Source organism: Rhineura floridana, chromosome 6, assembly GCF_030035675.1.
Source record: "Rhineura floridana isolate rRhiFlo1 chromosome 6, rRhiFlo1.hap2, whole genome shotgun sequence".
Classification (NCBI taxonomy): domain Eukaryota; kingdom Metazoa; phylum Chordata; class Lepidosauria; order Squamata; family Rhineuridae; genus Rhineura; species Rhineura floridana.
Genome location: NC_084485.1, coordinates 75,646,066 through 75,670,075, shown reverse-complemented (window position 1 = coordinate 75,670,075; position 24,010 = coordinate 75,646,066). Strand labels below are relative to the sequence as shown.

Here is a 24,010-nt window from a genome sequence, read left to right as displayed (position 1 = left end):
GGTGAGTTCGGCAGGCAGTTATTAGGAGCTGGCAGAGGGGGACCTGGTATCTTAGTTAGGAATCTCCCCCACCAAGTCCTATGGTTCTAGTAAGTCAATAGATGGTGGAAACTATTGACTTAGTTGATATTTTAGAGTGGGTTAGACACCACATTTAGTAAGTATCTAGTTGCCCCAGCTTCCCAGAAGTATTTTGCAGCTCAGAAGTTCCAGGGTAAGGATTCCACAAAGAAGCCTAGAGATGCCATGCCTAACTACTTCAAGGCACCATTTTCCAGGAATGGCTCCTGCACTATTGCCAAACTGAAAACTCAAGAGAAGACTATGATGCAGCAGACACAAGTCCTGCACCAAACCCACACTTCCATTTTCGACATCCACTGTTGGTGGCAGCATAACTCTGGATACCAGCTTCCGAGAATCACAAGTGGGGAGACTGCTGTTGCGCTCATGTCCTGTCTGCGGGCTTCCTTCCCAGATGTGTTGGGTTGGCCACTGTCAAAAACAGATGCTGAACTAGATGCCTCTGGCCTGATCAGCGGGGCTCTTCTTATGTTCTCATTTTAAACTAACTAGAGTTCCCTATTACATCCAAACTTAGGGGTACTCAGGTTAGTTTAAAACAATGCTTTTGTTAACAAATCAGGATTTTAAACCACAGTTTGGCTTGTCTGAGAAAACCTGAGTTTAATTTGGGGTGGCTAATCTTTTTAAAGGGGAGGGCCACGCTGTCAGGCCCAGGATGTGACTCAGGAACCAGACCAGCGGTTGTAGTTAATTCGTGTTTTATTAGGGTAATGTCCAAACAAAGACTGCGTTTTCTCATGAAGCAATACAGGGATACAGGTCCTGCGGCATTGGGAGAAAGTTGACAGAGCAAGGGACTTCTTCCCGCCTGTTCTTTAAGAAGGGGCCAAACGGGCGCGCAATCTTTCGCTCCTCCTTAACTGCCCCTCAGGTACTGCCCGCCTTTCCCCCCTTCTCTCCTGTCTTTTCAGCTGTCTGCGTGTGCGCGGTGAGGGGGGAAGCATCACCCCCTCCTCTTCTGAAGTTTCCGATTCCAGGATGGGGGATAGGGGAGGAGCTGATGGTAAACTGCCTCCCCGCTTTTCGGCTGTGAGCAGCCCTCCCTCTTCCCCCTCTTGCTCTGAGCCTGAAAGAGGGGGAGGCGTGAGAATGTCCAGGGAGGGCTCAGGCTCCCCGTTGCTAAGCGACCTTATCACTGGCAGTTCCTCTGTTTCGTCTTTGCTCCAAAGGGGGAAAGTTCCTCCCCCTTCCCTCTGCCATCCATCCGAATACTCTTCTCCCAACTCTCCGGGATCCAGCTCCCCGGGATTGGGACCCCAGCTCTGCCTTCCGACACCATACCCCCTCCCAGGCTGTGCCCCCCTCCCATTGTCTGGCTTGGGACGGTGGGGAAAATGTTGATGGAAAAGTTTTACCAATTCTGGAGCATGCACATCAGCTGCATCTTCCCATGATCTGTCAGCCACCCCATAGCCTTTCCAGTGAATCAAGTACTGCAGCTTGTGGCGTCTGATCCTGGAATCTAAGATCTCCTCAACTTCAAACTCAAGCTGCTCATTTACCAGGAGTGGAGGTCCGGGAGGTTCCTCCGGCCGTAACTCACTGGGAGGGGCGGCTTTCGTTAAGAGGGATCGATGGAACACAGGATGTATTTTAAACGTGTCAGGCAGCTTCAGTCGGTACGCCACGGGATTAATTTGAGTTTCTATTTCGAAAGGACCCACCCTCTTGTCTTGTAATTTTCTACATTTGCCCGGCATCTGGAGGAAGCGGGTGGACAGCCATACCTGGTCTCCCGGTTGAAGGGGGGGGCCTCCTTCCTGTGCAGGTCAGCAACTCGCTTGTACTCCGTTTTGGCTTCGTTTAACTGCTGTTTCAGTGTCTGTTGCACCGCTTGCAATTCCTTAAGGAAGTTCTCAGCTGCCGGTACCAGCATTCCTTCTGAGCTGCTTGGAAAGACTTTAGGATGGAATCCATAATTAGCGAAGAACGGGGTTTGTTGAGTGCTGGAGTGCAGAGAATTGTTGTAGGCGAACTCTGCAAAATGCAAATATGATACCCAGTCAGTCTGTTGATAGGACACATAACTTCGTAAATATCTTTCCAAAAGGGCGTTCAAGCGTTCCGTCTGCCCATCTGTCTGGGGGTGATGGGCGGAGGAGAGTTTTAATTCCGTCTGCAACTGTTTCCACATTGCTCTCCAAAATTTGGCTGTGAACTGAGTTCCTCGGTCTGAGACTACGCTGTTTGGCAATCCATGCAGCCGGTAGACTTCTTTTATGAATAACTTGGCCGTTTCTTTAGCCTCTAAGGCCCCTGCACAAGGAAGAAAGTGTGCCATTTTGGTAAGTAGATCCACCACTACTAAGATGGCTGTCATTCCTTGGGACTTGGGTAGATCAGTTATAAAATCCATGGAGAGGTCCTTCCAGGGTTCGTGTGGGACAGGCAACGGTTGTAACAGTCCTGCTGGTGTCCCTGTTTGTGTTTTTGTCCGCAGACAGACAGAGCAGGACTTTACATAACTCTCAATATCCCGACGCATTTTAGGCCACCAGAAGTCCTTGGCCACGTTCTGAATGGTCTTGTAAATCCCAAAGTGTCCCGCTGTGATGGAATCATGACACTGGCGTAGGATTCTGAGCCTTAATTCCCCTTCTGGCACATATCTGGCGGTTTTGAACCATAACAGTCCATTTCTCCAGTGAAAGGTTACTTCTGAGTCTTGACCTTGTCCCGTCTCCTGCTGATATTTTAGCATGTCTGCATCTTCTTGTTGTGCCTTTTTGAGTTCCTCTTCCCATGAAGGCTGGCATACTCCCAACGTTAATTTCTCTGGCGGGATTACGTACTGAGGCTGGTCCTCGGATTCACTTTCTTTGTATTGTGGCTGTCTGGATAAGGCATCCGCTCTCTGGTTTTTGGCTTGGGCATGGTAAGTAATCTGGAAGTTAAACCTAGTGAAGAACTGGGACCATCTTATCTGTCTCTGGTTCAGCTTTCTGGCTGTTTGGAGGCTTTCAAGATTCTTGTGGTCGGAGCGCACTTCAATTCGATGAGAGGCCCCCTCTAGGTATTGTCTCCAGTTTTCAAAAGAGTCCTTGATGGCCAGCAGCTCCTTCTCCCAAACTGTGTAGTTCTTCTCTGCAGGCTTTAACTTCCGAGAGAAGTACGCACAGGGGTGCAGCTCCTTCCCTTCTTGGTCTAATTGTAGCAGGACCCCCCCGATGGCAAAATCTGAAGCATCTGCTTCCACTACGAAAGGGCGGTTCGGATCAGCAAAGCGCAGAATGGGCTCAGTAGCAAACCTTCTCTTCAGCTCCTCAAAGGCCTCGGTGGCGTTCTCTGTCCATTGAAACTTCTTCTTCCCCCTTAAACAGTCAGTCAGAGGAGCTGTTAATTTGGAAAACCCTGGAATGAACTTTCTGTAATAATTGGCAAACCCCCAAAACGGTTGTACATCCTTTTTGGTGACAGGTTGGCCCCAGTCCAATATGCAGCTTACTTTCCCTGGGTCCATCTCCACGCCTTCCGCTGAGATTCGATATCCAAGTAAGTCTAGAGACTTGAGGTCGAATCCACATTTCTCTAATTTAGCATACAGGTGATTTTCTGTCAGTCTCTTCAACACCGTCTTCACATGCTGGTCGTGGTCTTCCTGGTTCTTTGAGAACACCAGGATATCATCTAAGTAACAGATTACATACGTGTCCAACAAGTCTCTAAACACGTCGTTCATGAATTTTTGAAAAATTCCTGGACTTCCACAAAGCCCGAACGGCATGACCAGGTATTCATACTGTCCGTAAGCGGTCAAGAATCCTGTTTTCCATTCATCTCCCTCCTTCATTCTGATCAGATTGTACGCTCCTCTCAAATCCAACTTCGTGAAGATTTTTGCAGAGCGCAGTCGGTCCAGCAACTCTGAGATCAGGGGCAGCGGGTAGCTGTTGGGGATGGTGATCTGGTTCAATGCGCGATAGTCGTTACAGGGTCTGAGTTCCCCCCTTCTTTTTCACAAACAATAGTGGCGCTCCAGCAGGGGATTGTGAGGGGCGTATGAATCCTCGCCTCAGGTTTTTATCCAGGAATTCCTTCAGGGCCTCCCTCTCATTTTCTGTGAGAGAGTAGATTCTCCCTGATGGGATGCTGGCTCCTGGCACTAGATCAATCGCACAGTCGTAAGGGCAGTGGGGGGGTAAAGTCTCTGCCTCTTTTTCATCAAACACATCTTTGAATTCTTCATACTTTGGCGGCAGGGTCACTTGCTCGATCTCTTGCACTGCCCCCGCTAAGGTGTTCTTGATTCCTTCAGGTTGACAGTTCTGGCAATACTGTGAGGTGAACCACACCACCGCCTCCTTCCAACTTATTTTGGGTTCATGCTTTGCTAGCCAGGGCATTCCCAGAATCACCTCAAAGTTCGAGAGATCTGACACGTATAGCGAAATGAACTCTTCGTGCCCAGGGATTTCCGTGGCTTGTGTCACCCCTCCTGACTTCAGGGGTCTCCCATCGATAGTCTCCACAGCTAGGGGAGCGTCCAGTTTCCACCGGGAAATTCCATGACGCTTGACTAACTTTGCATCAATAAAATTTGTGGAGGCTCCACTGTCAATTAAGGCAGTGGAATTAAACACCACTCCTCTGGAAGTTGTAATCCGAATAGGCAAGACCAACACCCCCTTTGAGGGAGGTTGGATCGTTGGGGGGCCTTTATACAACGCTGCCCCCAGTCCACCGGCCTGCGCGTGGACTGGGTGTTCTAGTTTCCCGACGGCTCAGCTTTCCCCCCTTTCAGTCCACAGTCTCTGGCCACGTGGCCCGGCTTTGAACAATAAAAGCATAAACGTTCTCAACGTCGTCTTTCCTTTTCTTCTTCTGACAATCTTGGCCTAGCCCCTCCCTGTCCCTCAGTTGCATTACCTGCCATCCCTGCAGAGGGAAGGGTCTTGCTGCGGGATGCCGAGGCTGAGTATCTCGGGACCTCCTGCTTCCTTTCCAGGCGCCTTCCTTCCATCCGGTGATCTATCTGTAGGCATAGCCGGATGAGCCCTGGTAGGTCAGCGGGGGGGGAGGTCCTGGCCAACTCATCCAAGATTTCAGCATTTAATCCACTCCGGTACATAAACATCAGGGCGGCATCATTGTAACCAGTTTCCTGGGACAGAATTTTAAAAGCGTTAGTGTACTCGGAAACAGTCCCTTTAGCTTGCTTCAGAGCGCCTAGTTGCCGCGCTACTGTTTCAGCTCTTTGCGGGTCTTGGAACATCTCGGTCATCTCCTGTATAAATCCTCTGTACCTTCTTAAGACAGTATCCTTTCTCACGAGATACGGAGTCACCCATTTTGCAGCTTCTCCCTCCAGGAGGCTAATCACGAAGGCCACTTTAGCCCCATCGTCTGGAAATTCCGTGTGCCTGACATCCAGATATAACTCACAATGAGCCGCGAAAGTTGCCAACTGATCACTTTGACCCGCGTATTTTGGGGGCAATCCAATGGGAACCTTTACTACGGCAGCTGGAGGGGCTGTTTGCATCTGGTCTATCGTGGCCTTCAAGGTTTGATTATCCGTCTTCAGCGCCTTGACTGCTGCTAGCAGGGCTTGAACATCCATCTGCAAATCAGCTACCTTAGTCCTCAAGAGTTTCACTTCTTCCGTCTCAGAAGTGGGGTTCGTCCCCCCCGCTGCTCCCTTTGACATCTTGTCCCAGTCAAGTGAAGAGAGCGTTGAGGGTGATTTAGGTGGCTCTGTCAAGCTGTCAGGCCCAGGATGTGACTCAGGAACCAGACCAGCGGTTGTAGTTAATTCGTGTTTTATTAGGGTAATGTCCAAACAAAGACTGTGTTTTCTCATGAAGCAATACAGGGATACAGGTCCTGCGGCATTGGGAGAAAGTTGACAGAGCAAGGGACTTCTTCCCGCCTGTTCTTTAAGAAGGGGCCAAACGGGCGCGCAATCTTTCGCTTCTCCTTAACTGCCCCTCAGGTACTGCCCGCCTTCCCCCCCTTCTCTCCTGTCTTTTCAGCTGTCTGCGTGTGCGCGGTGAGGGGGGAAGCATCACCCCCTCCTCTTCTGAAGTTTCCGATTCCAGGATGGGGGATAGGGGAGGGGCTGATGGTAAACTGCCTCCCCGCTTTTCTGCTGTGAGCAGCCCTCCCTCTTCCCCCTCTTGCTCTGAGCCTGAAAGAGGGGGAGGCGTGAGAATGTCCAGGGAGGGCTCAGGCTCCCCATTGCTAAGCGACCTTATCACTGGCAGTTCCTTTGTTTCGTCTTCGCTCCAAAGGGGGGAAGTTCCTCCTCCTTCCCTCTGCCATCCATCCGAATACTCTTCTCCCAACTCTCCGGCATCCAGCTCCCCGGGATTGGGACCCCAGCTCTGCCTTCCGACACACACTGACCGATGGTCAACCCTCTGGGGGCTGTATGTCAAAGTGTAAGGATTGTGGCCAACTGGGGGGGTCACAAAAAACTTTGGGGAGGTCAGATGTGGCCTGCAGACCATGGGTTAGCCATCTCTGATTTAAACTAATCATGAGTTCCCCAAAACTCAGAAAAAAATAGTTCAAAAGCAGAATTGGTGGGAGTGTGTGAGCCCAAGGCTCATTGAAGCCCTAAATTTTGGTTTTAGCATTACATGCAAGGCCAACCAATGTAATCTCTCTCCTTCCTCTAGTAAAAGATTGCTGCTTCTTTCAAGGTGTTCATAGGTGGACTGTGAGACTCAGAAGATCCAATTAACCCCCTCCCCCAGTGCTAAATTATATCAGGCTAGATTTACACATCACGTACGCCGCCTAGTCCCATAGCATATGAAGCTGAAATATACACAAGCCTTTTTGCCATGCACACAGCCCTTTGTTTGACCCACAATTAAATCAGGAAGGCTCTAATTAATCAGTTTCCCGTTTCTTCCAAACCAGGAAATTATGGTTACCAATTTCAGCACAGGCCAGAATATTAAACAGTGCTTTGAAGTTGATTTAAAATCCTGGTTTGTTCTGAAGTTGGTAAACCTTAGTTTTCTGATCTGGACAAAATTGCTCCCTGTGCTTTGATTGCTGTGTGCATCAAAGGGAGGAATGAAGAGACTACATATGTGAGCAAAAAGGTTGTGCCTATTTCAGTTTAACAAGCTAAGATGATTGTCCAAATGTAGTCAGTATATTCTTTTTAAATATATACCATCTTTATTTAGTGGAGTCATCTTTGGAAAAAAACATACAAATGGACCAGAAACCAGTATAAGGAGCTAGTGAAATCCAAGAAAGAATATGTCTATGCTACAGCCCCCAACCCTAGTTAAGAACCCACACTCTGGGTTGCACTTTTAATCATACAATAGGCAAATCATAATTTAAGAGCTGCTTGTCTGCTTTCATTTTCCTTGCTCCGAACTCAACTTCGCAAGCTCATGCCTGCCTCCATGGTGCAGCAGCCTCTTGTAATACAGCACAGATCATAAATGTGTTTTGTCATTAGTTTGCAAATTCAGATATAATGGCAAACCACAGTTAGTGCAAATTGTTGCTTACAAACCAGCTTCAAAGATGCTACTGGCAAATGTATGTACATTCAAGACCAGGCTGCCTCACTATGACAAGGACTGTCTTTATCTGTTAATCTCTGTACAGCACTTTAAAAAGTTTAGATGCTTTATACAGTAGAACCTTACTATAATGCAGCTCGCTGTACCACGTATTTGGATATACTGTGGGTACCACAATGTCACAGAGTACAATACTGTATAGAGTACCGTGATAACACGGTACCCCTATAATGTGTGTGCATCCTTTGTCCTCCAACCCGTGTTACGATGAGGTCCTACTGTATATGATAAATAATACCACCATGGTTCAGTGGGACATCTAAAAGTAGCAACAGTGATGATTATGGATGACAGACAAATGCTGCAGTTCACCCCCATCCTACCTCCTTCCTTCCTCCCCCCTCCCGCAACAAAGGCTATCAGTGCAAAGAGCACAATCGGCACTGAAAACCTGAGCCAAGAGCCCTGGCAAATGAGGAGCTCTGAAAAATTCTCTCAAGCATATTGCTCAACACGAACATCTGTTCTGCAAGGACCTTAGACAGGTCCCACATAAAGAACCTGGATATTCAACATATGGCTCCGACAGGAACTGAAAGGCAGCCAACAGCTTTGTGGCAATCACTCGAGGCTAGCATGAAGAAGAGTCTAATGTGGATATGATTGACACCACAGCACAGGGTACTTTGGAGCCAGGTTAGGAGAGAATTAGTATGTACAACTCTGGCTCATTATGCATGTGGCTGCTGAGGAGAGCAAAGTTCTTTGGACTGGGATTCAACCAACAAGCCCCTGAGACTGAAGTGGGAACTAGCAAGCAGAGTTAATTTACACTAGAATTGAAGCCCAGTTCATGCTCTGCCTGCAGGTACTGACTAAAACATGCAGGACGCGGCCAAAGAAAGGTTGTACTTTCCCCCTGCCTTACCCGGAACACACCCACTGTTCATTTATACTATGATAGCATCCCTTCCCCCAAATGTTGTTTTTAAAATGAACTTTGCATTTCTGAGGGTATCAAAATAGCTGGCTTGCTTTACTTTCACTTCAGCACAAAAGTGATGGCACAGGTTATTTGCCAATTGGACAGGAACTGAGACAACCGTACAGGAAATCAACTTGTCATTTAAGTATTAATACCTGCCCTGTACACCAGCAGCAGATAGTATAATCAACCAGGGTGCCAAAAAGAAAGAGAGAATGAGAGAAAGCATGCTGGCAGATGTAATTTAGAAGTGCCCAGTTTCTAAACACAATTAGGTAGCTAGAGCCATTTGCAAGTAACAATGAGGGCATAAAAGAAAAATAGGTAGTAATTTCCAAAGACTACAGTGTCCCTCAGCTGTCCAAAATAGGAATGAATCTATATAAAATTATCTTTATAGTATTTCTGTTGGACAAAAATGTTTTATATTTCTTCTCACACGCATTCTTGCTTCTCATGTAGTCACTATCATTCCCATTTTATAGACAGACTCAAAGCCAACTAGGGAATTTATGGGATCTGGACCCAGGTGACCACAGCCCACACCAAAAAAAGCAGTTAACTCTCAACTATACTAACATTTAACTTATTGTAATTTAAAGGGGCATTTAGAGAGTCCCAATTCTTTGAATTGTTGCTTTGGAGGGGGTAAAAAAAGCTGGACCTGTTGTATTCTTCTCCAATGAGCAGACAGCTAAATTAAGTGAGTGTCACATTAAGACACACTTAAAGTCGTAAGACTGATTTCTTTACTGCTTCTGCCCCTTACTTACTGCACTTGCTCATGCATATGAAGAACTGCAGGCTGCTGAAGAACCAGCAGCTCAAGCCACCTAGCACCATCCTGGGAGAGCAACTGTAAGAACTTTGGCCCAGCTGTCGCTGCTTCCAGAGGGAAGCTTACTGTGTGGACAATGGTTTGTGGATGGCAGCTGTGTTTGTCATGAGAGCACAAATGCAACTCATGAATGTATACAGTGTAATCTGCGGTATGCCTGGGTCTTTGCACTTTTATATTTTTATTGATTTGTTGTATTGTACTTTCCTATTTGTATTTACTGTAGCTTTATTACATTACCTTTTGTACTAATCTGTTCACTGCTTTGGGGACCTTAGTCAAGAAGTGGTATTGGAATAAACTGATGATGATCGTAAGAGGAGACCTGCTCGATCAAGTCAATGGCCCATCTAGCTCAGAATCCTGTTCTCACAGTGGCCAACCAAATGCCTATGGGAAGCCCACAAACAGAACCTGAGTGCGATTCCTAGCAACTGGGATTCAGAGGAATACAGTCTCCAACAGAAGAGGTAGGACACAGAAGTCATTAATTTGTCTAATCTACTTTTAAAGCCATCCAAGTGAGTGGCCAAAAGTACATCTTGTGGAAGGGCTGTAGAAAGTGGAGTCCCACAAGGATCTGTATTGGGACCTGTACGTTTCAACTTGTTCATTAATGACCTAGAATTAGGAGTGAGCAGTGAAGTGTCCAAGTTTGCTGATGACACTGAATTGTTCAGGGTTGTTAGAACAAAAAGGGATTGCAAAGAGCTCCAGAAAGACCTCTCCAAACTGAGTGAATGGGCAGAAAAATGGCAAATGCAATTTAATATAAACAAGTGTAAAATTATGCATATTGGAGCAAAAAATCTGAATTTCACATATACGCTCATGGGGTCTGAACTGGCAGTGACCGACCAGGAGAGAGACCTCGGGGTTGTAGTGGACAGCACAATGAAAATGTCGACCCAGTGTGCGGCAGCTGTGAAAAAGGCAAATTCCATGCTAGCGATAATTAGGAAAGGTATTGAAAATAAAACAGCCGATATCATAATGCCATTGTATAAATCTATGGTGCGGCCGCATTTGGAATACTGTGTACAGTTCTGGTCCCCTCATCTCAAAAAGGATATTATAGAGTTGGAAAAGGTTCAGAAGAGGGCAACCAGAATGATCAAGGGGATGGAGCGACTCCCTTACGAGGAAAGGTTGCAACATTTGGGGCTTTTTAGTTTAGAGAAAAGGCGGGTCAGAGGAGACATGATAGAAGTGTATAAAATTATGCATGGCATTGAGAAAGTGGATAGAGAAAAGTTCTTCTCCCTCTCTCATAATTCTAGAACTCGTGGACATTCAAAGAAGCTGAATGTTGGAAGATTCAGGACAGACAAAAGGAAGTACTTCTTTACTCAGCGCATAGTTAAACTATGGAATTTGCTCCCACAAGATGCAGTAATGGCCACCAGCTTGGATGGCTTTAAAAGAAGATTAGACAAATTCATGGAGGACAGGGCTACCAATGGCTACTAGCCATGATGGCTGTGCTGTGCCACCCTAGTCAGAGGCAGCATGCTTCTGAAAACCAGTTGCCGGAAGCCTCAGGAGGGGAGAGTGTTCTTGCACTCGGGTCCTGCTTGCGGGCTTCCCCCAGGCACCTGGTTGGCCACTGTGAGAACAGGATGCTGGACTAGATGGGCCACTGGCCTGATCCAGCAGGCTCTTCTTATGTTCTAAGTGAATTCCATTGTTTAACTGTGTGTGCTATGAAGTGAACTTCTTTTATTTTGGTCCTGGATCTTCCAACATTTAGCTTTATTGGATGACCCTAGGTACTAGCATTACAAGAGAGGGAGGAAAACATCTCCCTGTCTACTTTTCCTACACCATACATAGTCTTTATACTTCTCTCTCATGTTCCCCCTTACTCGCCTTTTCTCTACACTAAAAAGCCCCAAATATTGTAACCTTTTCTCATAGGGTAATTACTCCAACCCTGTGGTCATTTTGGTTGCCCTTTTCTGTACCTTTTCTTGCTCTACAATACTCTTTTTGAGGTGTGGATGACTATGATACTGCCAGTTTTATTTTTAATTCCTTTCCTAATGATCCCTAGCATGGAATTCACCGTGTTCACAGCTGCTACACACTGGGCCAACATCTTCACTGAGCCATCCTTTACAACCCCAAGGTCTCATTCCTGGTTAGTCACTGCTACTTCGGAGTCCATTAGCATATATGTAAAATTAGGATTTGTTTGCCCTTATGTGCATCCCTTTACACAGTTGCTTCCACTGAATCACTACTTGCCATTTTAATGCCCATTAACTCAAGCCCTTGATTCCCACCAAATCACACATATCTCAGCCTGCCTACTTTGCTTTTGCTGAGAGAGAAACCATCTGTTCTGGAGATAACCATTTGTACATGTCACTTGAAAGCAACCCTAAAATCTCTTCCAACTGATCACTCACTCACCTGCCAGCTTAGGACCGGTGGCAACCTATACTGGCTCTATCTTTAGGATACTAAACACCCACTGCAGCTGAAGCCCTGACAATTCCCATAAGCCATCTTGTCAGACAGCACTAGCTTAAACAAGCAGTGCTCAGCAATCTTCAGCTAAAAACATTGATCTGATGGGACCAGCAGACACTCCATATATAGATCGGCTGGGAATGCAACACTTACCCCCAGCAGAGGGGGGTTAATGAGTAGCAGTGACCTTGCAAACCAAGGTTAATCCATCACTGAGAAAGGTTGCTAAGAGAGAAACCAGTAAATCCCATATTAAGAGGCACAGGTGTCAGCACAAATGCATAAGCAAGAGTTTATTTGGAGATAAGGGCTTAAGAACTCCTACCTCCAAACAAAGCAGTCATTTCCCACACAAAATGCTTCCCCGGGGAACCCTTGCTAGCTTGCTGACACAGCCATCTATGCTACAGGCCGTGTCATTGGGGGATGGACGTGTACAGAAACAGTTCAAACCACAGATAACAAGCAGCTATTTAAGGAGGGCTGTAGTGGGCAAGAGTAGCAAAAAAGGTTGTTACTGTGAACTCCAGGTTCCGATGCTTCACGTCAGGGGAGAGATGCACGTCATTTGTGTCCTTAGTATGGAAAGAGCCACACTACAACATTCTGAGCAAAAGATGGAAGTGACAAGCTGTAACAAGCGCCTACTTAAGTTTGATGCTTGTTGCCTGGTACATGAAGGGAAGATCCATTTCCCATATTGAGAGGCTGGAATTTAGAACTCAGGAGCACCAGTCTGAATGGTGATAGTGTACATACAACTCCAGGCACTCTTCGATTAGAATGAAATGAATTAACACAATCCGGTTTCAGGCCTGCCTCAGGCACAGAATGGCTTTGGTTACCTAACGATGATCTATATCAGGAGAGAGACAAGGAGAATGCAACCCTGTTCATTCTTCTTGGCAGCTTTCAACACCAGCAACCAGACAGACTCTCCAGACTGGGCACTAGGGGCACAGTGTTCCAGCGAGTCCATGGCTATATGGAGAGCTGGTGCTTGGGGGGGACGGAGATACTGCTTGGCCCTGTGGCCTTTATGCTTCACATTTCCATCTTGTCTCCCATGCTTATCAACATCTACATTAGGGATGGAGAAGTTACGGCCCTCCAGATGTTGCTGGGCTACAGCACCCATCATTCCTCAGCACTGGTCATGCTGACTGGAGCTAGTGGGAATCCAACAACATAAACTTTTACTTTTATTAATAAATATTGGTGTTTTATAAATAAATATTTATAAAATATTATAAATAAATATGCAGCTGTTTAAAATGTTTTTTCAGTAGTCAGTCATTTTAATGATTGCTTTGTATTGCTTTTTACATGTTTTTATGTTGCTGTACATTTCCCCATATGTTTTGTGAGAGGACAGTATATAAATGCTTTTATTTATAATAAACAACATCTGGATGGTTATGAATTCCCCATCCCTGAATGAGAAGATTTGGAATAAGTATCTTCAGTATGCCAATGACACTTAGAGCAGGGCTGTAGGTCAGTGGTAGAGCATCTGCTTTGGATGCAGAAGGTCCCAGGTTCAATCCCCGGCATCTCCAGGTAGGGCTGGGAGAGACTCCTACCTGAAACCCTGGAGAGCTGCTGCCAGTCAGTGTAGACAATACTGAGCTAGATGGACCAATAGTCTGACTGATAAGGCAGTCTGCTATGTTCCTATGACACTAAATATTTCTCCTTTAGAGTCAATACAAGTAGTAGAGTGTTCAGAAAGCCCTCCTGGTGCAAAATATGGCAGCCAAATTGCTCTCTGATATGTTTTCCAGACCATATCACACACTTTTTTATCAACTGCATTGGCTTCCAATTTGTTGCTGGGCACAATTCAGGGTACTGGTGCTTACCTATAAAACCCTAAATGGCTTTATTGAAAGTTTGCCTCCTCCCGTGAGCCTGCCCATACGTTGAGATCATCTTCCAAGGCTCTGTTCTATGTTCCACCTCTGAAAGAGGTTCAGCTTATGGGAATACCGGACAGGCCCTTTTCTATGGCAACATCCTAGTTAGGCAATTTCTTCTCTAGGGAGGACAGACTGGCCTCATTCCTTAGGGATCCAAGGCAGGCAGCAAAAACAGTTGTATTTTTTGTCACTGAAGGCATTTTAACTCTGTTCTTCTTGGTTTTTAACATTTTAATTTTGTTCCTGTTTACACTGATTTTATATTTGTGAACTGCCTTGGGGGTCCTTACTGAGGCCAAAAGGCAGTGAAGAAATATTTCATTAAATACAGACTGGAAATTACAGCTAATTCACAATACAGCTGCTAGGCTGCTAACTGGGACCAGTCATTGGCAGCATCAGAGCTTGCCAGTGATTAAACAGCTCCATCAGCTACCATTTCAGAGTACTATTCAAAGTGCTGGTGCTTACCTTTGAAGCCTTACATGGCTCACATCAACATGCCCATTCACTGTAGCAGTCTTCCAAGTGTCCCTGCCTCTGAGATGAGGCAGGAGGTAACTGGGCTGGAAAGCCTTCTCAGTTGTAACTTGCCCCAACCCCCCAGTCTTGGGGAGGCTCACTTACTGCCTGGCTTTGTTGCCCTTCACCTCAGGCAAAGACCTTTTTGAAAGCCTGGGAAAACAAGCTCTGATGTGACATTTTAATGCTTCTAATTTATCTGCTGTTTTATTTCTGTTCATTGTATTGATGATGACGACTTCGTTGTTTTCACCTTGTAAGTCACCCTGAAAATATTTATTTATATTGAAGGGTGAAATATTAAGGTTGTAGAGTAAATCAAATCCAAATGGATCATCATCTTCACAAGTCCTTTTGACTGAAATCCTAGGGAGGCTTTCTCCATTCTCTGACACAAGACCAGATCAAAGCCCTATATAGTCCAACCTCCTGTTTCTTACAGTGGATGCGTCTGTGAAGCCCGCAAGGAGGACATGAGGAAAATATCATCTCTGGCAACTGGTATTCAGAATTATACTGAGATTCATAATATGCAGCAGACTCACCCATCCACAGAACATTCTCATATGTGTTTATATTGATACAAGCATGAAAAAAAGAACATAATGAAAACCTGAAGCAGTTCTGAGTGTCCACATTTCCAGGATTAACAGCCAACATGGTTGGCTGTATGGTCAGCTGTACCAATAAACACAGAACTTGCTTTCACCCTAGTTACCAACTCCCCTGTCCTTACTTACCAATCATCAAGTTCCATTCAATGTTCTGATGAACTTGCTCTGATGACACCTAGGGTGGAGTATTTAACCTATAGTACATTCAAGGCATGTTTCTCATATAATCATCTCTACCAGCATTCACTGGAGTGTGTGCCTGATCTGGTTTCATTTGTGCTCAGGTAACTTGCACAGTACATGCAAAACACATTATTTATTGCTCTCACTGTGAAGTTGCAGAAATTGGGGTTCCAGGTTATAAAAGGCTAATCTTTATTGTGCAGTAAAAGGTTGTTCATGATGGCTATCAAGAGAGGCAGGTCAAGAAGTAACCACACGAGCCAAAAAACAGGGAGCAACATGCATAGACAAACTCAAAAAGTGGCAGGAGTATTGGTACAGCTTGGTTTAGTTGCCTCAGTATTTCTTACCCAGCCTGTTCCTATAGATCAGCCTTTCCCAACCAGTGTGCCTCCGGATGTTGTTGGACCACAACTCCCATCAGCCTCAGCCAGCATTGCCAATGGTCAGGAAAGATGGGAATTGTGGTCCAACAACATCTGGAGCACACTGGTTGGGAAAGGCTGCTATAGATGTACAACCCAATCCCACCACAAGCCTTTAAAGAAGTACTTCTCAGACTGTGGGACCCAACTCACAAGTAGGCCCTCATGTGTTTTAGGTGGGTCACACAAAGTGGAACTTCTATTTTTCCCCCTCACCATCGTTGCTGTTGTACAGCCTTTTTTAAGTTTTTTATTTTGTTGAGAAAGATTTATGAACTGCTTAATGAAAAGGTTTTCTAAGTGGTGTACTTAATATAATTGTACATAAAATACAGCTAAAATCCACAAAACTTTTAAAAATATACATAAAATAATTATAATTAATACAGATAAAATCAGCAATTTTAGTAAGTAAATTAATTGTCTGGGTAGGCTTGCTGAAATTAAAAAAAGATTTCAGCAGGTGTCTCAGACAATATAGCAAGGGCGCTTGCCTAATGTCAACAGGCATGGCATTCCAAAGGACAGATGCTAAAAGACAGTCCTTTCAAATGTGGAACAAACATTGCATAGCACTTGTAAAATTGGACGTTTCTCAGACTGGCTAATTAGGCATGTATGGGGCAGGGACAACCCTAAATAAACTGCTCCCAAGGTATATTAAGAGGCAGGCTTACTCACTTCTTCCCTTCTTGTCATGCTTAAATTGTAGGAGACAACTGTAAACAAAATAAGGGTCCCGCAAAACAATTCAATCACCAACAGGACCCAAACACATATTATATGAGTGAAAGAGGGGGAGTGGGGTTGAAATGCTTAAATTCTATTCAAATATCTACTGCATACATCTTTAACATTTAAAAAGAAAAATATAAACTTGTTCAATGTTAGCTACCAATGTGATGTTCTTGGGGTCTTTTGTGGCAGAGTAGGAAAGCAGGGTTCAAAACATGGATGGCGTTGGTTCACCAATGGGTCTTGAAAGATTGATTAGGTGTATAGGAAGGCCCCACTCCAAAACAATGGAGATACACTGCTTTAAAGAACAAACAAAAACACATTCTGCTCCCCAGCAAGATCATGGTAACTGGTCTACCATATAAGGCTGTCATAAGGACAAAATAGATAGTATCTGTACTTGCCACAATATTAAATTGTCCAGGATATGTGTGAAAAATAATCTTAGCTATGGTGTCATTTTGACACCTTTCTAAAAATTACAGATGAGAACAGCTTGCCTTGGATCAAAGAAATATATGCAATTCAATTTGCATAATGCAATCTGATTGAAAGATGGTGGCAAAGAAATTAAATATGTGACACACCCTAGCTATTACTCTTTGTGGTGTTTTAGACACTAATGGCCTGTTTTGCCTGGCTAGCAATCACAGTTAAATATGCATTCAAAACCATACCTGCTTTCACCATTAAGCACAGAATGCTACTGAGAAAAGCCAGTCCAGGACAGAAGTGAAAAATGGATTAATATGCACTTCTAGCTTTTACAACAGCCAACAGCAAAGCATTTCTGATATGACAATTTGAGAATTCAAAAGCAAGGGTTCATAGCACGTTGCAGCCATCAAGCATTGCTTACCAACATATTCAGAGAGGAACACGACAAAAAATGGAGTGACCAGGTCATTAATCCCTTGCACGTAGCCGCTGGCTGGGTGTCGGATGGCCCAAATAAACAGGATTCGTTCAAAGATCTAGAGAGGAAGAATGAAAGCCAAGTGCCTGAGTTAGCCATGCCTAGGGAAAGAGAGAAGTGGAAAGGCACTGACAAGCACAGGGGGGGAAAAGTGCATGATAAAGAGTTAGAAATGCACAGAGGCTAAAGACGCAACCAGGTTTGGGGCTCTTAGCACCACAGAGAGAATCAGCATGGAATCAAAGTAGTTCACCAGTATTTGGCCTAAGGGCTACATGTACCCTTGGACAACCCTCCAGGGCCCACATACCAGTGGTGGGCATGGCCATCCTACACGCACATCATGCACGCACACAGGGCACACTCCAGGACTATCTAATTTATTCTTCCTTTTTGCCTTTGCTGCTGCCAGCCAAATTGGTGAGATCTTGAGGGGCAGAAAAAATTGTCAGGGGAGGAGGCCCAATCAGATACTTGGATTGAGGGGTTTGCCATCCCCGATATACATGTTCCAGCATAAGATGCCGGGTGTAGACAATGGAAAGGCACAGGGACACAGGAAACTGCCTTATACCGAATCAAATCATTGGTCTGTCTAGCTCAGTATTGTTTGAACTGACTGGCAGCAGCTCTCCTGGGTTTCAGACAGAGAATCTCTCCTAGCCCTATCTGGTGATGTGGGGTGTGTGTGTGAACCCAGGACCTTCTGCATGCAAAGCAGAGGCTCTCCCACTGAGCTTCGATCCTTCCCCGCTTCGATACGGGGGGGGGGGCAGGGTGAAAGCGGAAAGGGAAATGAAATGCAGTTTGGGGTATGTCTAACTTCAGTTTCACTATGTCTAGATAGTAGCAGATGGTCAGCCAGAGGTTGTGTCACTTCCCTTTCTCCCAGAAGAACAGTAGCCACTGGGAGGAAAGGAACGTCTTGTCCCTCTCCCTGCGATTTCAACTTTCAGTGCCCTAACAAGAAAGAAAGTCCCCACCTGTTTTAAAGAGAAGGAAAAACATACAGGCAGCAATTCATCCGAGTTCCTCCAAGAAGGGAGCAAGCTCCCTCATTTATATATATAAAGCACCCCTCATCCCTTAGGATCTCATTATGGTGAACATACATAATAAAAACTACTCCAGTGTTATGGCCAGTGAGAGCAGGGGAACCAGGATGATTGACGAGCACTCACCCTCTGCCTCAAAAGATATTCAGATTCTTGAATAGATTAACCATTGTAAGCTACCTTTCTTCAGGTGCTTGCTACGTCATGCCAACTCTCAACAGCCCCCTCGGGTATACCTCAGCCCTCCCCATCAAAGGTTCTTGCTACTGGCCTGGCAGAGGGCCACACGGCTTCTTTGCCAGCTGTCATTCATTTGATTCTCCTCAAGATCTCTCTCGCATTGGAGGTCTGGCTTGCAGGGAACAAAGAGGCAACAGGAACAAGCAAGCTGTTACTCAAATTATGGGCTATTCAGGACACTTTGCTCCAGCTGTAAGGGCCTGTAACAGGTTCATCCCAGTTTGTATAAGGAAAAGTGACATGGAGAAACAGTTTCAAACTGCAGTTTTAGTCATAGCTCAGCAACTGGAGCAGCTTTCAGGTGCCAGACTTCAAAGCTTTTAGATGGATTAGCTTGCTAAATATGCTTTGTCAGAACATGTTGGCTCCCTGCCACCCCTGGAGTTTGCTAAATGTAACATACCACATTTTTCTATCATTCAAACCAATCTGTTGCAGAAAATGGGTGGTATTCAACTAACACATCCCATCAGTGCAAAAATAACTGCTGGCACAATTGGACTTCCCACCCCGCACCTCTTACCTACTCCAGATCTGCTCCGGAGGCTTGGGAGAACCCCTAGAACAGACCTGGAGGGCCAAAGGAGGGGGCAAGTCCTGTTGCACTACCAGTAATCCTTGTGCTGTTGGGAAGCTTACTTAGTCTGACCTGGCAATAGCCCGGTGATACTAGTTCAACACACTACCCCACTCCTCTAGCATGGTAGACAGTCTTACCAAAATCACAGCCTTGTTCTCCTCAAGGTAACTCTGCAAAGCCATTAAACCTAGTGAAATCATGTCAAAGGTCCCTCATCTTCTGCGATGACAAAATCCACTTAACATTCCCTATTTGGTCCTCTTTCATATACTCAAGATCTCCTCATGTGAAATGGCCCTGCCACTACAACCACATGCTGCGGCTCCATGGCAATTCACATGAGGATGGCAAGACAGAAACAGGATGTGTACCTGAGTACCTGCCATTCGAGAGACCAAGATAAGGCGCAGCGCTTGCTCAGTGGCCACCAAGACTCTGTGGAACATCGTCCAAAGGGGTTGCAGTTGTTCTTCTCTCCCAGTTTTTACAGGATCTGTACAGCCTGTTTGTTCCCAAAGGCCTTTAACAAGAGGAAGAGGAGACTGTACTCTAGTTCCTGGTCTTGCTGCTGTTTTGGTGTTTGGGAGTTAGTTTAGCTTTATTGCATTGATCCGTTTCCATTTTAAGAAGTAGAAAGCTTATTTTGCCTGGCCTTTGTGGCCAGTCAAAACTTTGTGCTCTCCAACAGCTCTTCATCTCTCCCAAATGGGAAGGGATGGGATCTTCTGCAATATCACGATAAACTTAGGAGACGCTCAGAGCCCGACGCCCACAACAGCTGCACTTCTGGAGTGGGATTGTCCCCATCTTGCCAAGCCTCAGAGAAGAACAGAGAGCTCTCCCCCAGCCTCAGAGAGGCCTGGAAAGCAGTGAGACACTTTGCTGTTTTACACACCTGGGTGCAAGGTCAGGAAAAAAATTGCCACGCTTTTCAGAAGCCTGAAGAAGTGCAAAGGCTCTCCCAGACTTTGCACTGAACCACTGAGAGATCCAGACAACAGAAATGTGTCTCACTGCTTTCTGAGCCTCTCTCTGAAAGTCAGCATAAATTAAAAATGCACTTGCCAGCAGCAAGTACATTTGCAGACCCCTGGTTTCAGATGTGACATGAGCCTCCTTGAGCAATTGTAGAAAGGTGAGGTCTAGCCATTTATTTAAAATATTTAGTCTTCAGCTGCCACACATGCCAAGAAACACAAGTCCAAGTTCTTCAAAGAAAACACATTATCAGAAAGAGAACAAATCACAACAAAGTTGCAAAAACGCTTGCAAGAGAAATTACACCATACCTTGTAATAGGCCCAGCCCTATATAGCCTTAAAATGTGCTTATTATTGCTGTAATTGCTTATAGTCTATTTTATAGTATGCATATTGCTAGATTGCAAAAGGTCTTTGTAAAAGGGTTTCTCTGCCCACCCCTTCCAGCAGTAAAGCAGTAAGTCTCTATGGAAGTTTAGTGACAGAATGCAGGGAGATAAGATGTCTGGGAAGACAGCCTAATACCTAGAGAGAATCATAAACATTGATATCATTTTAGCAGATGCCAACACCACTTAAGGCATTCCGCTTATTGGGAGGTCTGAAAGGGACATTGCCATCAGAACCACTAGGAGAGCATACCTGGTTAAGTTGACTGGTTAAGATAAGTAGTTGTTGACAAAAGAGTTAGCTGGTCACACTTGCTGTCTATAGCAGATAGCACGGAGCGATGGCACAGAGATGGCAACTGATAAGGCCATGGGAAAATGTCCCCTCTCTGGTAAGAAAATTGATTAAAAAAAGCAAGCCACTTTGGGTTCAGCACCCATATCTGGCTAAAGGTGGGTCGAAGGTCTGCAGGAATAATGATTCCATCTATGTCATCTGATAGATGAGATGTACTTTGACATGTATTTCCATATACTTGTAACTTTGGCTCTGTAACAAGGCTCTGAGTTTAACTCAGTCCTTTCATCTATGGTAACCTAATTAAGTTTGTACCTTCAATGTCTTATACTTTGATGTTAAATGAATATATACAGCAACCTCTTTCTTGCTGATTTGTCCTCTTATTTTCTGTTTCTGCTATTATGGCTAAGGCCATTTAGAATGCATTTGAGTAGTTGCAGTATGCAAGAAATGAATAAACAGCACATATTAGAAGAATATTCTGCTGTATGAAATCTGATTCCCAATTAGAAAATTTCTGGTACCTCACAAGACCCAAGAATCCTTGGGTGGGGTCTCTACCTACTAATCTGCCTACTTTTTGATGACTGCTGCTGAAACCTGTAACTTAGGTGAACTAACGTTCAATATATAAGGACTCTGAGTAGATACAGATAAAGGGAGAAAGCAAGAACCCTTGACCCTGTGCTTTCACAGGAAAGGCCAGCCTTGCCAGTATCAACCTGAAGATGTTCTTTTTGTATGTTTTATTCAGAACCCGCTACCTGAACGCAAAGAGGTGTAATAGGAGGAGGAGATGTATGTCTAAGGGCCACCAAGTGTTCAATGGGCAACAGAACATAAGAGGCTACAACGAGGAACTGGCAATGGGAAACTAGTAAACATACAAGCCATTCACCCTGAATACTGGGGGGGGGGAGAGGGGTTAGACCTGTGGTGGCTTGCAAGTTTTTGAAACATTACGTCCACAACCAAGAGGGCTAGGAACATGCTGCTTTTCATGTAAGAAGCTGAAACCCTTAAGAATCTAAGCTACTGCTTAGGTTTCATACAACTTCTACATGTCCACCCACAAAAGATGAGTAGTCTTGCCTTCAGCACACTAGTGGGCTGTTGGCAGGATCTCATTACATTTCCATCCACAATGGGCAAAATTTGCAGGCAAGCAAAATGTCAGATTTGAAGCCTTTCCCTTTTCAAAAAAAAGATCCAGAGGGTATTTAGTGCTAATTGCAGGAAACGTACTAGCCTATTATAAGGATAGGCACCATCCCCATTAACCTGGGCATAAATTCCTTAACAAACTTTCCTTTCAGGTGCCTGCACAGATTCATTTTACAGTCTAGCAGACTAGTCAGCAGTGGTGTTCAGCACAATTACAATAGATAGCGCTCGTTAATCATACTCTGAACAAGACAGTTTGCTTTGCAGCACTACCACCTACATTAACAATGAAGTGGTTTAGGTTTTAGGCTGAACAATGCTTTAACCCACAATCTGTGAGCCATTGTCTGCTTCAAGGAGAAGAGGGTCATACTCCAGCAAACAAGCCATATTATAGTAACAATGATAAGGGGCTCAGAACAGTCATGGACTTACTAATTTAATTTCAACACCAACACAGGACTTTGTTAGGGCTGGTTTTTAAAAAAAAAAATCAAACTCACTGTGTGCTTCTGTGCTCCAGTAACCAGAAGATGTGAATCAAATTGATCTGGTAGCAAGGCCTGTTGTTTTACAGTCCCTGCATTAGGTTTCATAAACTCCAATATTCAGTCAACTGCTGGCTCGATCCCTCAAGGATCGGTATTGGGACCTGTACTTTTCAACTTGTTCATTAATGACCTAGAATTAGGAGTGAGCAGTGAAGTGGCCAAGTTTGCTGATGACACTAAATTGTTCAGGGTTGTTAAAACAAAAAGGGATTGCGAAGAGCTCCAAAAAGACCTCTCCAAACTGAGTGAATGGGCGGAAAAATGGCAAATGCAATTCAATATAAACAAGTGTAGAATTATGCATATTGGAGCAAAAAATCTGAATTTCACATATACGCTCATGGGGTCTGAACTGGCGGTGACCGACCAGGAGAGAGACCTCGGGGTTGTAGTGGACAGCACAATGAAAATGTCGACCCAGTGTGCGGCAGCTGTGAAAAAGGCAAATTCCATGCTAGCGATAATTAGGAAAGGTATTGAAAATAAAACAGCCGATATCATAATGCCATTGTATAAATCTATGGTGCGGCCGCATTTGGAATACTGTGTACAGTTCTGGTCCCCTCATCTCAAAAAGGATATTATAGAGTTGGAAAAGGTTCAGAAGAGGGCAACCAGAATGATCAAGGGGATGGAGCGACTCCCTTACGAGGAAAGGTTGCAGCATTTGGGGCTTTTTAGTTTAGAGAAAAGGCGGGTCAGAGGAGACATGATAGAAGTGTATAAAATTATGCATGGCATTAAGAAAGTGGATAGAGAAAAGTTCTCCCTCTCTCATAATACTAGAACTCGTGGACATTCAAAGAAGCTGAATGTTGGAAGATTCAGGACAGACAAAAGGAAGTACTTCTTTACTCAGCGCATAGTTAAACTATGGAATTTGCTCCCACAAGATGCAGTAATGGCCACCAGCTTGGACGGCTTTAAAAGAAGATTAGACAAATTCATGGAGGACAGGGCTATCAATGGCTACTAGCCATGATGGCTGTGCTGTGCCACCCTAGTCAGAGGCAGCATGCTTCTGAAAACCAGTTGCCGGAAGCCTCAGGAGGGGAGAGTGTTCTTGCACTCGGGTCCTGCTTGCGGGCTTCCCCCAGGCACCTGGTTGGCCACTGTGAGAACAGGATGCTGGACTAGATGGGCCACTGGCCTGATCCAGCAGGCTCTTCTTATGTTCTTATGTTCTCTTAGCAAACCCTGCCTCCCACTCTTCTCAAGGGGTTTGGAATAGATTAAGTCCACTCAGACTTGACTAAAATGGCATAGTCTTCAAATATCAGTAAATATTCAGTAGGATTAGGTTAATCAAAGGATCTTGAGCTATACTGCAAAAGTCATTTTTGTTGTTAATTTCTGCAATTCTGTCTGGTTCAGCCAGAAGCTCTAGCTCATGCCTTGCTCTGCCACTAACAAGATGTTTGGTCTTAGGCGAGTCACATTGTTGCTGTGAAACCTTATGTACAACCCTGCTACAGACACACTGGGTTGCAATTTGACATAGTGCTAAGTTGCTGGTTCCATCCAGGGCTGTGGAGTCGGAGTCGTGGAGTCAGAG

General features: G+C 45.0%; 1 protein-coding gene across 3 annotated transcripts in view; it reads right to left on the bottom strand.

Annotated features, from left to right (window-relative positions):
- The window catches only part of TBC1D22B (TBC1 domain family member 22B), a 57,706-nt gene that overhangs the window by 18,704 nt on the left and 14,992 nt on the right, over positions 1-24,010 (bottom strand). For all 3 annotated transcript variants that reach the window (XM_061632470.1, XM_061632471.1, XM_061632472.1), the window contains one exon: positions 17,139-17,253. In XM_061632470.1, coding sequence (XP_061488454.1) covers positions 17,139-17,253 — 115 coding nt within the window. The remainder of the gene's footprint in view (positions 1-17,138; positions 17,254-24,010) is intronic.